Source organism: Dipodomys merriami, unplaced genomic scaffold, assembly GCF_024711535.1.
Source record: "Dipodomys merriami isolate MVZ:Mamm:240054 unplaced genomic scaffold, mDipMer1.0.p SCAF_6, whole genome shotgun sequence".
Classification (NCBI taxonomy): domain Eukaryota; kingdom Metazoa; phylum Chordata; class Mammalia; order Rodentia; family Heteromyidae; genus Dipodomys; species Dipodomys merriami.
The window spans coordinates 5435589-5451022 of record NW_027206179.1 but is presented as its reverse complement, the minus strand read 5'-3'; the positions used below and the strand labels follow the sequence as shown (position 1 = coordinate 5451022).

Below are 15434 nucleotides of genomic sequence, written 5' to 3'. Positions count from 1 at the left end.
AAAGGTGGAACCAAATATAGAAGCCAAATTCCAGATTAAATTGTGATCACCATCACTAGTGACTACCACTGTTAGGAAAATGCACAATAGATCTTTAGTCTTTGAAGTATACATTGCATAATATAAACTATGAGAAGAAGAGACAATTACTGTAGGATTAGATCAGACCTTGTGAATACTAATTAAAACTATGTGCTTAGTCTTAAGAATGCTTATTTCTACTATTATGTCTTTTATCACTGAAGCTGTACAGAGAATTTCTTTTTGGCATTAACAAGATGGTGTAACACTTTGGGAAAAAAATGCAGCCTAAGAGTCCTGCACTAGAGGCAAAGATGGAAAAGACCTCCACAGCTACCATGACCTTCCCCTTGGCACTGTGATAGACAGGAAGGAAAGTGAGCCACACACTGCAGAACACCAACATGCTGAAGGTCAGGAACTTGGCTTCATTGAAGGTGTCAGGCAGGTTCCTGGCCAGAAAAGCATTGTGAAGCTGGCCAGAGCCAGAGAACCCAGGTATCCCAGGACACAATAGAAGGCAGTGAGGGAGCCCTTGTTGCACAGGATGATGATGTGGCCAGGTTCAGAGTGTGCACCTGTGTCCACAAAGGGAGGAGAGCTTCCCAGCCAGAATCCACAAAGTGTCAGTTGGATCAAAGTACAAATAGGGATGATGAAGTTAGGAGCCCCTGATACCAGCAGCCACCTCATCCTTCTTCCTGGGGAAGTGGCCTTGAAAGCCAGAATCACTGTCACAGTCTTGGCCAACACTGTGGAAACAGCCACCGTGAACACAACCCCAAATGTGATCTGCTGCAGGATGCAGGTGACTGTGTTGGGACGGCCAAGAAAGAGCAAGGAACAGAGGAAACAGAAGATGAGGGAGATGAGCAAGATGTAGCTGAGAGCTCTATTATTGGCCTTGACAATGGCAGTGTCATGGTGTTTCCAAAATATTCCAAGAATAATTGCAGTGATCTTACAAAAGCATAGACCCATGACAACCAGAGCCATGCCCAAGGGATCTCCAAAACCCAGGAAACTGGCAGCTCTCAACAAGCACTGGGTCCTCTGTGTGTTGGCATACTGATGATCTGAACACTGCAGACATTTCTACCTATCTGGTGAGAAAAGTTTACTACCATTACTTACTTTTAATAACCTTGTTTCTTTCAAAGAATTGAGGACACTTTTTACTTAAGTGAAGTCTTTATCTTCTTCTTTATTTATCTTCTTTTTATTTGGGCTTTTTTCTTGAACATTTTTTTTGCTCAATGACACTCACATGTGTTGATAATATCACAGTTGAGGTATTGCAATATCTTATTAAAAATTTACACTTTTCCTCATTCTCAAGAGTACTGCAATCATATTAACCTTGGAATTATGCAGCTTATATTACCATACATGTTTCTGTAAGACATTTATTTTACTCTGTGGTATATTGTCCTTGATTTGATTTCATTATGTTTCTCTTGCCTGCTCACATGTTAAGTTGTTGAAACAGATTGATCATCCTTGGACACTCTATAGTCATGCTCACTTTTTTTTCTTTCTTTATTTATTGTGAACATAATGTACAGAGGGGTTACAATTACATGGGCAAGATAATGAGTACATTTCTTATCAAGCATTGTAGCCTCCTCCTTTGTTTACCCTTCACATCCCTTCCCAGCCTCCCTGCTCCTGGCCACCTAGTCCTCCCCCCCTCCAAATTTGTAAAGTTCATGTTCAACATGACAACATGTACTTCTCATTGTTGCAACAGGTCCACCTGTATCCTTATTTAAACGACTTGTTTTTCTCCTTCCCCTCACTTCTTAAAATGTATTCTAGTTTACTGAGCCCTTGCCCCTTGTAAAGAAGAGTGCTTTGCACTGAGAAATAAAGATATGTAAAATTCATGTTGGTAAAATGAAAGATTTGAGATGAACACTCTCCTTATAAAATTTATGTTTAGCTGGGTGCCAGTGGCTCAGGTCTCTAATCCTATCTACTCAGGAGGCTGAGATCTGAGGATCTTGGTTCAAAGCTAGCCCGGGTATGAAAGTCCCTGAAACTCTTATATACAATAAACACTCATAAAACTGGGAGTGGCGCTGTTGCTCAAGTGATAGAATGCTCACCTTGAGCTGAATAAACCCCAACGATTTATATTTAATTTTATGTTAGAGTTTAGACTTATCCTAAGATTTAGTGGTAAGAAGGATTCCTGGAGATAACTTTGCCTGCAATATTCTGTAAAATTTCACTAAATATGTAATTCAAAGCCATGTTCTATTATATTTCCAGTAGAAATCCACCACTTATCAGAATTTGCTTATTAACAGAAAACAGGAAAATGAGCACTGTAATCCTAATACACAGTTTTTGCATTGACTTGTTTGGATTGAGGAATATTAGGGAGATATAAAAAAATCTTTATGACTCATGGACCCACCTGTCCCATTAGCAATCTCATTTTCTGGGCAAGGTGTACAATCAAAGCAACAGGCAGCCTTTCCCTCCTGAGGAGATTTCCTGAATCCAGGACCACAGCTCTCACTGCAGACAGAGTGAGGAGTCTGAGGAAAGGCAGGGATGTGACAGTAACTGTTCAGAATCATACCAAACACTACAACAATCCATTCCCTTAAAATGGGATGTTTAAGCATAATGTTTTAAGCAAGTGAGTATAGTTGATTTATTTAATTCTGTTATACATCCTGTATTCCATGAATCCCAAAGGCTATGTGCTTCAATCTTGATTTCTAGCCTGTTGAATTACTGGAAGGTATGGGATTTTTAAAAGGTGGAAAGTAGTGGTGAGAACGTAATTTCTAGTGTACTGCCCTCTAGGATTTCCTTGAATTTATGTTAGTATATGTTGTCTCCTACTCATCTGTTATATGGGCAAGAGCAAGGAGGAGACCTCTGCTTTCTAGTGTTATGTGAACATCTTATTTTTCTCTTCATTTTCCCATAGCCATGACATTAGAATCTTTTCCAGATGCCTTCAATGATTCCTTTAATCAAAGATATTTTAAGTAACAGGTCAATTAACGATTAAATGAATCTCCACAGAAGGGAGTAAAAGAAAACTTTCAACCACATAAATTACCTCACCACATATTTTATCAGTGTTAGAAACCCATGGACAATATTCAAAATCAACATTAAGAAGCAAATTTAACACTTTCGGTTCTCATCTTGCCTCTTGAGCTTGAGGTCTAGGCACTGGAGCTGACCTAGTTTTTGCTCAAGTATAGCACTCTAGTAGCCATTGCTCTACTTCCAGATTTTTGGAGGTTAATTGGTGATAAGAGTCTCACAGACTTTTCTCTGTGAATTTACTCTAATAGTCTCAAATCAGCTCTATTAGACTCTAGCATTATAAGTTAAAGTTGCTTGAACTCAGCCAGGTATATATTTGAAGGGTGATTTTGTTGATTTGTGTGTGCTTAAAATTATTAGGATTAGATTCAACTCACCTCTGTAGTTCCGATTGCCCACTCTACCATATCTTCAGATAAAGACAGTTGATTGCCGTGTGGATCATATGGAGAAAACTTTCCTACTTTCACCTCAAGTTCAAGACCCTCTGGAAAATTCCAAATGTTGAGAATATCATACTCTGGCTCCAATTTCCTTTTCTCACCCCAAATCACTTGATCTCCAGATGGATTATAAAACTGGACATTCTTCAGAAATGTGTGCAGCTAAAATAAGACATCTTATGGTCAGGTATATCCCAGAGTTAAGACAGAAAACTTGAAATATTAAAAACTCCTGATTGCCTTTAACTTCTGATTCTGAATTCAGAGATTAGAGACACTAGAGACACCTATGGAAGAATAAAAAAAATCTTTGTGAAAAAATAACCTTTTCTGATTACTCAGAAAATGAGTAGTAGGAGGTTATATAGGAAAAAAAAATCATTCTGCTACAGCTTGCTACAACCACTCTTGTGAATATCTATAGTTTGAGCATGCTAAATGTTTAATATCAAAAGTTGGTTAAGCTCGGTCACTTATGAAAAACATGAATAATTATTTTCAGCAAGTCAGCCTTTGCTCTGACTGAAGAAACTCATAGAGAAATAGCTGAATTTACAGTTTTCAAAACACTAGCTACAAACATATCAACTTTATTGGTAACTCATGAGTTCATAAGCAGGGTGCTGGTGCCTCAAGTATGTAATCCGAGCTAACAGGAAGCTCAGATCAGAGGATCATGCTCCAAAGCAAGCCTGTGCAAAAAAGTCAGTGAGAATTTTGTCTCCAATTTTGTCTCAGGAAAAGCAGGTAGTAGTGCTGTGCTCAAGTGGTTGAGAAGTAGCCTTGAACACAGAATCAGAGACATAGCCCAGGCACCCTATACAAGCCCCTGCACTGGCTAAAATTAATTTATAGAAAGATGGAATATAGGGGCTGGGAAGGTGGCTCAGTGGTAGAGTGCTTGCCTTGCATGCATGAGGCCCTGCGTTCGGTTCCTCAGCACCACATAAGCAGAATAAAAGCCAGAAATATGGAATATATTTTATCTTTGCTACTGGCTGTTGTTTTCTTTAGAGCATATCAACATATGTATAGCATATTTCAAAAATATTGAAACGTGAAAAATTGCACAGGATATGAAAAGTACCTGAAGTATTTAAGGGTTTAAGTGTGGATCTATATTTGTTTAATTTTGTACTTCCAATAGTTTCTGATAATGGACAGGAAATATTTAATGTTTCATAAAATTATTTAAAATACTGAAACATATACACATTAATATCAGCAACCAAGATATGTGTGACATATGAATACAAACATATAGATAGGTAGATGTATGCATATACACATATCATATATATATATATAGAGAGAGAGAGAGAGAGAGACAGAGAGAAACACATTCATACATAGACATATTTTATTTCATTATAAGACACCTCTCTAGAAAGTGCCTTTGCTCACAGTGTGTGTGTACTCCAACATAGAAGAAATTACCTGCACAGAGGAAGGCAGTACTCCTTTTCTATTTCCCATTGTTTGAACTTCTGTTTGATGAAGAAGCATCTCATGGAGAGCTTGGGCAACAGTATACACAGTGTTGTATATATTGTAACTATCCACAGACATAGTCATATCAAAAGTGCATGCAGGCAACAAATCCAAAGAGGTATCATGAGCACAGTTGTCCCATGTTACGCAGTCAGACTCAACATCTGAGCAATTAAAAGAGAGAAACCACAGTCTGGCAAGAAAAATGTCTTCTGGGTATTTGGAAGGTTTAACTGCCTTGACAAAATCTGTGAATCCAGAAACATCTAAATGATGATGTGTGAAAATAAAAGGTACATGCAATGAGCCTAGCATGAAATATCTCCTTTTCAGGGTGAAATCCCACTGTGAGTTCACGATACAAACTTTACCATGCATAAATATTTGCTCAATAAATACCATTAAAGCTATCAGGGAATCATTATCACCATATATGACGATGACATTTGCTGAAGATACATTTATCTCATTATGAACTGCTACCAGTTTGAATATATGTGATGCGTCTTGGGTTGACATCACTAGCTCATAGGCTATACAAATTCTATTCTTGGCCATCTCTTCTTTCAATTCAGCAAGAACCCAAGAAGCATTCTCATCTTGTGAGGTCAGCAGTCCCACCCAGTTCCAGCTGAAGTGAAGCAGTAAGGAGACTATGGCAGTGGCTATTGATGTGTCCTTTGGGGCCATCTGATAGAGAGCAGGAAACTTGTTATGGTCACTCAGGTTATGATCAAAAGGCCCAAAGGTAAACTAAAGGGGAAAAGAATTGGACACTCCATGAATGAGAAGATTGCCATGCATCACAATCACAGCCTTTAGTTCTGTAAAGAACTAGTTGAAATGGAAGGAAGGTTTTGTTTTAGTTATTTAAAAAATAATTTAATTGGTTTTGAATAATTGTACAACATATCAATTGACTTGTCAATTGTGTCTTGATATTTGTCACTATTTCCATCAACTTTTCCTATCTATATCAAACTCAGTCACTCCCACGTGCCCACTGAATATTATGTTTCCCCCCTCATCCATTCCCTATTCTTTTGCATTTATTCCTTAACACTTACCCTGCATTTACAAGATATGCTTTGTGTTCATTTTTTACACAGTCAGGAGATCAGAAATGTTGCACCATGGATTTGCATCCCTTTGTATACCACACTTCAGTCAGATTGATCATATATATATATATATATGTATATATACTTATACATATGTTTGTTTACGTGTGTGTGAGTGTGCAAATCGGTAAGTGTGTTTCATATTTATTTCATAATACATGTTCATCTTTTAGATCTAACTTTCACATATGTATAGATGTCACATATGTATAGAGATGACACATTTACACTTTCTTGTTCTGAGCTTGATTTTCTTCATTCAATATAATATCTCTCGTGTGTGTGTGTGTTTGTGTGTGTGTGTGTGTGTGTGTGTGTGTGTGTGTGTACATAGTAGAGAGTGCAGGGGCACAAACAAGCTTGATTTACTTCATTCAAACAGAATATCTTTTGTGTGTGTGTGTGTGTGTGTGTTTGTGTGTGTGTGTTGGTGTGTATGTACATACTAGACAATATGGGGCACAATGCTGTACTAATGGAGGCACACATTCACCTTGTATTCTTTGCAGGTTAATTGGAGATACAAATTTCCTGATTAGGTAGGATTACTGCTGTGAGCTATCAGTACCCTGCTCAGCATATCCTTACATTGTAAAGCCCTTTTCCATTTCCTGGTTCATTAAAGAAAATTTTTGATAAGGTTTGAAAAAAATAAATTATCTAATTATCTGCTCAAATCTTCCATCAGTTTTTCCAAACTATAAGAATATATTCCCCATTAATTTTGAGTATTTACTCCATACCACAAAATTTGATTGGTTCACAAGTAGAATCTCTTCCTATCCTTCTCTTCTAACATCTGAACGGCCACCAAATTAGATGTTTTTCTAAACTTCCACACCTTTTACCCTCACCTGTGGAAATCTGTAGAGTGTTAGCAATGTCCCAATCTGGTCAGATGTTATTCCTGATGGTCCTGTAATTACTGCTATAGACTTGCTGACTCTCACACAGGAGTAGTTTGGAATCTTATACTTCCCAAAAAGAAAAATGAAGGGATTCTTAAACATTGTCCAAGCTCTGAAGTGAACATCATAGATATCAAATCCCAAAGTTAAATTATGTAAAAGATCAGGGTTTTTGTTTATCTCCTCAATAGCAAAAGCCAAGGCCAAAACACACTGATAGTTCTTGAAGATAAACCTGCATAATGAGCAAAGAAATTGAAGAGGAGTATTTCAAAGCTTAAGACTTTGATACATTAAATGCTTGCTTCTTTCCCAATAAAAATGTTAAAATATTGCTCCAATCAGAATGGAATGTAAATGTGGTCTCTTATGCTTCCATATAGAATTAGGTATGGACACAAAGGGAATTTGTCATGAATGAGATTCAAATACTTATTTAAGTGGAGGGAGAGTTTGTTTATCTCTATTGCCACATGCATTGGTGCCTCCTCCTTTGTTTTCCCTCCCACCACCACATCTACTCCCCCATCCCATGCCCTGGCCAGTTGTAAGTTTCATTTTCAACATAGTGTCTTGTAAATCTCATTGTTACAATGGGTCAGCCTGTATCATTATTTAAGCATTTTGTTTTTTCCCTTCCCCTCCACAAATTAGAGAAGTGTATATACAAGATGCAGGGCACCAACATCAAATACAGTGAAAACAGTTGTTATACTATGGGGGAGGAACATAGAAAGCAACAACAAAAAATCACATGGTACATAATAAACATGTTAGAATCAATAGCAAGAAAGAAAAAAGATATTTGTGTCCCTATCTTGGGGTTCATTTTGCTTACCATCATCTTATATGGTCATGTGTACATAGATTTGGGCATTTTCTGCTTGTCCTACACATGTACTAGTTGTTGGAAATATGGGAAACCATGGGATCTATGTTTCTTTGGGCCTGGCTTACTTCACTTAATATAATTTTTCCAAGTCTTTCCATTTCCTAACAAATGGTGCAATGTCATTCTTTCTGATGGAGGCATATATATATATATATATATATATATATATATATATATATATATATATATATAATCACATTTTCTTGATCCATTCATCTACTGACGAGCATATCTTAGCTATGGTAAATAACGCTGCAATAAGCATAGTTGTGCTGGTAGCATTAGTATGGCCTTGATTGTGATCTTTTTGGTAAATGCCCAAAAGTGAGAGTGCTGGGTCATAGAGGAACTCTATGTGGAGTCTTATGAGGAACCTCCATAATACTTTCCAAAGTGGTTGAACAACTTTACACTACCACCAACAATACAGTAGGGTTCCCTTCTGGCCACATTTTCTCCAGCATCTGTTGTTATTAGAGTTCTTGAACTGGGATGAAGGGGTATTTCCATGTTGTTTTGATTTGCATTTCTTTTATGGCTAGAGAGCTAGAGCATTTCTTCATGTGTCTATTGGCTATCCTTCTTTCCTCTTCAGAGGAGTTTCTCTTTAAGTCTTTAGCCCAGTTATTTATTGGGCAGTTGTTTCTTTGAGGATTTGTTTTTGGGGGTTTAATTTCTTAAGTTCCACGTATATTTTAGATATAAGACCCTTGTTCATTGTATGGCTAGTGAAGATCTTCTCCCAATCCATGGGCTTTCTATTGATATTGCTAGCTATGTCCTTTGCCATGCAGAAGCTCTGCAGCTTCATGCAATCCCATTTGTCCAACCTTCTTCGATAGGTTTTGTTTCTGGGTCTCTATCATGAAAAATTCGGCCTGTTGCAAGGAGACCTAACGTTTCTCCTATTCCATCTTGTAATGTTTTCAGAGTGTCTGCTTTGAATCTGATCCTCAAAAATCAACGGCTTTTCTGTATGTCAACAATGAGAAGAGGGTGGCTGAAATCAGACAAGCAACTCCTTTTGTAATAGCCCCTCTAAAGAAGTGAAGGACCATTATGATGATAACTTTAAAAAACTGAAAAAGGAAATCAAATCAGAACATAGAAATTGGGAAAAGCTTCCATGCTCTTGGATTGGAACGATCAACATTGTGAAAATGGCAATACTTCCCAAGGCTATCTACATGTTCAATGTGATTCCTATCAATATTCCAACCTCATTCTTCAATGAAATAGAAGAAGCAATCCAAAAATTCATGTAGAAAAATAAAAAACCTCGATTAGCAAAAACGATCCTTAACAGAAAGAACAGTGCTGGAGGAAGATCAATACCAAATTTCAAGCTACTACAAAGCCACAGTAATCCAAACAGCTAGGTATTGGCACAAGAACAGACCTGAGGACCAGTGGAATAGAACTGAACACCCAGAAATGAACCCACAGACCTATAGCCATCTAAAATTTGATAAGGGTGCTAAAAAATGAAATGTAAGAAAGACAGCCTCTTCAGTACATGGTGCTAGAAAAAGTGGTTAATCACCTATAGAAGAATGAAGCTAGATCCTTATACATCATCCTGCAACAGAATCAACTCTAAATGGATCAATAACTTGTTTTTCATGGTAAAGTTCAAGAAGTTTACCAATCTTTGGAACAAATATAAATGAAAACGGATTATCAGAATCAATAGATAGAGAAAAAGAGCAATGAAATGAAACTGCAACAACCTTCGCTGAAATCAGAGAAGCTTTACTAAAGAACCTATGCTGCATCTCAAGCAACTAGAAAAACAAACCCAAAATTGGCGGAAGGAATGAAATAATCAAGTAGAAGAAAAAGTAGAGACTGAAACAAAATGCCAATAATGAAGAAAGCAAAAAGGACATTCTACAAGAACAACAGGGTGATGAAACTGAAGTAAAAATCATTAACCTTAAAAGAGATTAGCCATAAAATTCTACATATGAACCCACATCTCCCATTATTCAGCATGACAGAATCAGTAGGATATAAATAGCTGTATTATTGAAAAACCATCTATAGAAGATTCAGAAAGTCTATATCAAAACTTCTATCACATCCTTCAAAGATAAAAAGGCAAAACTTAATTTTATGAACAAGGAAGCCTTCCATTAGCCAGAGCTATTTTAAGACACAATAACTACAGGAAAGCGTCCCTGTACCAGTTCTTTACTTATAATCGCAGAAAACATTCTGATAAAAACAGGCACATGGATCAAAGAAATAGAAGACCATAAAGTTATTCTAACAATAGACATGATTCTTGGTAGTTTTCAAATAACACATGGCCCAAACATGACACCGTTAGCAAGCAGTGGCATTCTTATGCTGGGTGTGTCTGTGTAAAACACTCAATGTAGACCATATATTTTTTTAATCTCAAAATTGATTATTTCTTAATAGAAACTTGAAGTTTGCAAGTAACAGTACAAATGAGAGGAAATATAAATACACAGGTAGCTTGAAGAAAAGTTAATAAAAGAATAGGAATAGTCGGGGCTGAGAAGTTGGCTCAGTGGTAGAGCGCTTGCCTTGCATGCCTGAGGCCCTGGGTTCGATTCCTCAGCACCACATAAGCAAAAAGAAAAAAAGCCGGAAGTGGTGCTGTGGCTCAAGTGGTAGAGCGCTAGCCTTGAGCTGAAGAGCTGAGGGACAGTGCCCAGGCCCAGAGTTCAGGCCCCACAACCGGACCCAAAAAAAAAAAAAAAAAAGAATAGGAATAGTCTCTGGGTTGATTAAATGACAGATCCTTTGTCTCACTTCCAAGGCCATATCTTCCACCCAAGCACTGGAAATGTAAAGAAACTGTGCTTCTGTCCAATTGAAAAGCTTCAGCACAATGAAAGAAATGGTGCAACAGCCAAATGAATAGTTAAAAATCTTGCTAGCTAAACATCTCAGAGAGAAGGAATAATATAGTGAAAAAGAGTTCTAAAAATTAAATATTAGAATAGAAAAAATCCAATCAAAGAAAGGACATTTAAAAATTAGAAATAGAAAATCACAACAGAAAACTGATATTCAATCATTTGGGTATTCAGCACATTCATTACTTATTCATTAACATTAACAAAAATTACAGTTTAAGTAATGGTATATAAAAATCAAAGACTGGACATTTTACAAGAAATTAAATCTGTCTATACTGGTGGCTTAGACCTGCAATCCCACCTAAACAAGAAACGGACAGCTAAGGATCCTGAGTCAAAGTGAGCTGTCACAGAAAAGTCCATGGCACATTGAGGTCAACCAACAAAAAGCTAGAAGTAGAGGTATAGTAGCAGAGTATCAGGTTTGAGATAAAAATACATGCAAGATTCCAATGTAAGCCAGTTACCAACATCTTATTCCTAGCTACCTAAGAAAAGTGAAAATGAGTAAAATAATTTAGAGACATGAGAAAGAAAAATGATTATAAACAGCTACAAAAGGGTTATAAAAGGCCGGGTGTGGTGGCTCATGCCTGTAATCCTAGCTACTCAGGAGGCTACTATCTGAGGATCCTGGTTCAAAGCCAGCCCAAGCAGGGAAGGCTGTGAGACCCTTATCTCCAAAAACCACTCAGAAAACCGGAAGTGGCACTATGGTTCAAGTTGTGGAGTTCTAACCTTGAGCTAAAGAGCTGAGGGACTGTGCTCAGAACCAGAGTTCAAGCCCCATGACCAACAAAAATAAAAAATAAAAAAATACATTGTTATAAAATAGTGAGTGAATAAAGTCAAAACATGTGATATACAGTGTGGAACTGCAACATGAACCAGGTACTTGGCACAAGCACCAAATTATATAAAAATTGGCAAACATCAGCTAACATCAGTGGGAATAGACTTGAGTCACATCTCTCACCTACTGATGTTTAATTGCACTAATCATATCACTGACATATAAAATGAATACATGTATCTTCTATAGTACTGAAGAGAGTAATTCCTATCCTGGGATCTTTTCTCTCAATTTTGGGCAGCTGCCTCTGGCTATAATTGTCATATCAGCACTTAAAAAGCAGTGCTGATGATGGAGACAATGACATTTTCTTTTGCAATAGAAATCAGATAGTTTGCTAGAATTTCTTGAAGTTCTGTTTAGTCAATTTTCATTTTTGTCTTTTAGTATAACCACTTATTACTGAGATACTGTATTACAGACGAAGCATCAAGAATATGCATGTGCACAAGAAAAGAAGAACTCCTCTTGGGCACATAAAATTCCCCCAGAAGGAATCTTTCATAACAATGAGCTGCCTGGTAACACCTGGGTTGTGGAGAATATCTGACATGAAACAATGCCACAAGGCTTAATTTGTAAAAGTAACTGCTTGTGGGCACTAAGATTCTGTATGTATGTAACTCTGTGTGAGTGTGCATATGCACATGTTTACACTAGTTTTAGGTCATGAAATCACTGCCTGGACACTATTCTTGTGCTTTTGGCTTAAGACTCACACACTGTCACTTAAGCCACAACATCATTTCCAGCATTTGGCAGGTCAGTTGGAGATAAAGTTCTCATAGATTTTCCTGCTTGGGCTGGCTTCAAACCTCCATCCTCAGATATCAAGCCCATGAGTAGTTAGGATTACAGACAAGAGCACCATGAAAAATTTTATCAACATTCTCAAAATATACATGTTACTAAAGAAAAGTTCTCAGACCTCTGTTATAGAGGATAAAGAAATGAAGTGGCAGCCATCTAAAACAGAAATCATGCCAGTGACTCAGGATTGTAGTGACATCACTACATTTTCCACAGTGAAAGAAGAAATGGAAGAGATATAGGCATGCTGGAGTAAAGTGAAGAACTTTCAGTCCTGAAAAGGAGAAGCTACATGGTAGGAAATGGAGTCCTCTCCTGCTAACTGGCAGAAAATCTCTCAACAGGACATGAAAGCAAAATAATGAAACTGGGCTGCTCTGGAGGCAATAGTGATAGAAGTCAGTATAGACGAGAAAGTGATCATTGATGCAGGCACCCACAGTTCCCTCACCAGTCAAACATCCTCAGAATAAAACAGTAATGGAAGTAAAATATTGAAGTACTTACATCTTGTTGTCTTCTTGCCTGGAAGTATGGCTGTAACTGTGATCTATTCCCAAAGTGTAGAGAAGAAAAAACCCAGCAAGCATCACATCTCCATCCATGTGCGCTCGGTGCTTCATTGTAGAAAAGCAGCTAGTTCCAGCCAGGGACCTGACAGGGAGGGGAACATGGAGAAGGAGGAGTGTGAAAGCCAAAATGCACATCCCTGAATCCTCTGCCAAGCAGAAAAGCTGACAGGAAGTGAGGCCCAGAGTTTTAGTTATGTATATGTGCATATATGTCATTTTTTTTTTACCGAGATCTACACTATGATTCACCTCTAATCAAAGCCTCTTGTGAGTCCCTAGAAGTAATGTGTAAGAGTATTCCCAGGGGCTCTGCATTTATAGCCTTGCCACAGGAAGAAAAACATGAGTTAGAAAACATGTTTGTAAATTTGCCTTCTTCACTGCAGGTGCTGTGATTTCATCCAAGACCACAGATAGTGAGGAGGCCCCAGAGATGGAATTATCTTGGTTGTAGTTTGTCCTAAGTCTGTGTCAAGAAACTATTTGCATGAAAGTTGTTTGGGATGAGGCAACTGGATTGCATGAGATGAAGCCATATCATGTGAATGGTGAAATGGCCAGAAAAGTCTATGCCTCTGAATTGTCAACTAAAATTATGAGGGCATTGTACTTAGAGGTTGGATTCACACATACCATATTCAGGCAAACATGCTCTCATTTGCAAAGAAATGATATCTCATAGTTTCAATGTCATAAAGATGCCAGCAGAAGGCTTTATACCAACCTAAACTGCTGAAGAAAGACGCCACTGTACTTAACTGTCTGCCACAGCCTCTAAAGATGTCTTAAGAAAATTCAACATAAGGCATCAAAGATTTCTGTCAAACTTGAAAACCAGTCACATGTAGTAGAAAGAATTAGAGAAGTTAATAGAACAGGAAGCACATCCCATTTCAATGATGAGCACGAATATTGTTGAAATGCCAGATCCAAAAAGAAACTCACAGATTCACTTCCCTTCAAAATTCCAATGTTGACCTTCACAAAATAAAAAATAATCTCTTGAAATTTGTGTGCAGGGGCTAGGAAGGTGGCTCAGTGGTAGAGCGTTTGCCTTGCATGCATGAGGCCCTGGGTTCAATTCCCCAACACCACATAAGCAAAAAGGAAAAAGCGAGAAGTGGTGCTGTGGCTCAAGTGGTATAGTGCTAGCCTTGAGCTGTAGAGCTGAGGGACAGTGCCCAGGCCCAGAGTTCAGGCTCCACAACTGGACCCAAAAACAAAAAAAAATTGTGTGGATTCTCACAATAAAAGAACAATACCATGAAGAAAATGTACAATGCTGGAAATATGGGAAACCTAATTTCAAACTGTACTGCACAACCACTGAAACAAAGTCACATTGACACTGGTACTAAGATCATCTGGAAACCAGTAAACATAATAGATGATCCAGAACAATCCCACATAGCTTCAGTCAAATGATGTTTGACAGCATGGCCAATTACATATAGTGGAAACAATATTGCTCTGTAACAAATTTTGTTTGTCAAACTGCATTGCCACTTGTAGCAGACTGGAAATAGTTCCCTGTCATTCCATTAATGTCCTCAACTTAAGAGCTTCAAATATGAAACTATCAGTTAGATATATAAGGGAAACACTTGGAGCAACAGACACTGGTAATGATTTTCTAAGTTGTACTGCAATAGCTTAAGAAAGGAGAGAAAAACTTAATGAATACTTCCTAGTCTGTGGCTCAGTTTAGATTCTGGCTTCCATATCCAGCACACTAAAGAACTGATCCAGGCCGGGAGGCTCATGACTGTAGTGCAAGGTGCTCATATGACTAAGATTGGGATCACAGTTCATAGACACAGTTCACAGGCACAATTTTCATGAGACCCTCTTAATCAAAAGCTGGATATGATGCTACATGCTTTTTATTCAAGCTATTTTTGTGAGTGTTCTGAGAAGGATGGCTGAGATCAGCAGGATTGTTGATTCCAAGACCGTCCAGGCTAAATACAATATCCTCATATTCTGTGTAAATAGAAGAAACTGAATATTGATTCTTATGCCTGTCATTCCAGCTGTCGTAGCAAGCATCAATAGAAAGACTATAGCCCAGGCATGGGCATATAGCAAAAGCAAGATACTATCACAAAAATACTCAATGCAAAGAAGGGCTGGAGATATGGCTCATACTACAGTACCTGCCTATTATGGTCCTCAAGAAAGCATTGGCAAGTGGGTGTATGCCAGAATGAAAGAATCCACACAGTCCACAAAGAAGAGTCTTAACGTTTTCATAATATACATGCTTCCCATCTTTGGTTAATTCCAAAGCATTTTATTTTTGTGAGGCTATTACAACAGAACTGCTTTTCTGATTTCAGTATTACTCACCTCAT

At 37.8% G+C, this 15434-nt stretch overlaps 1 protein-coding gene across 1 annotated transcript; it reads right to left on the bottom strand.

Moving 5' to 3' along the window:
* Positions 1-202: 202 nt before the first annotated feature.
* Positions 203-15434, bottom strand: LOC138813705 (vomeronasal type-2 receptor 116-like). The gene is given in 8 exon segments (XM_070002088.1): positions 203-489; positions 492-1124; positions 2444-2567; positions 3474-3701; positions 4977-5783; positions 7006-7294; positions 13016-13162; positions 15430-15434. Coding segments are annotated over 8 exon segments (2520 nt in total).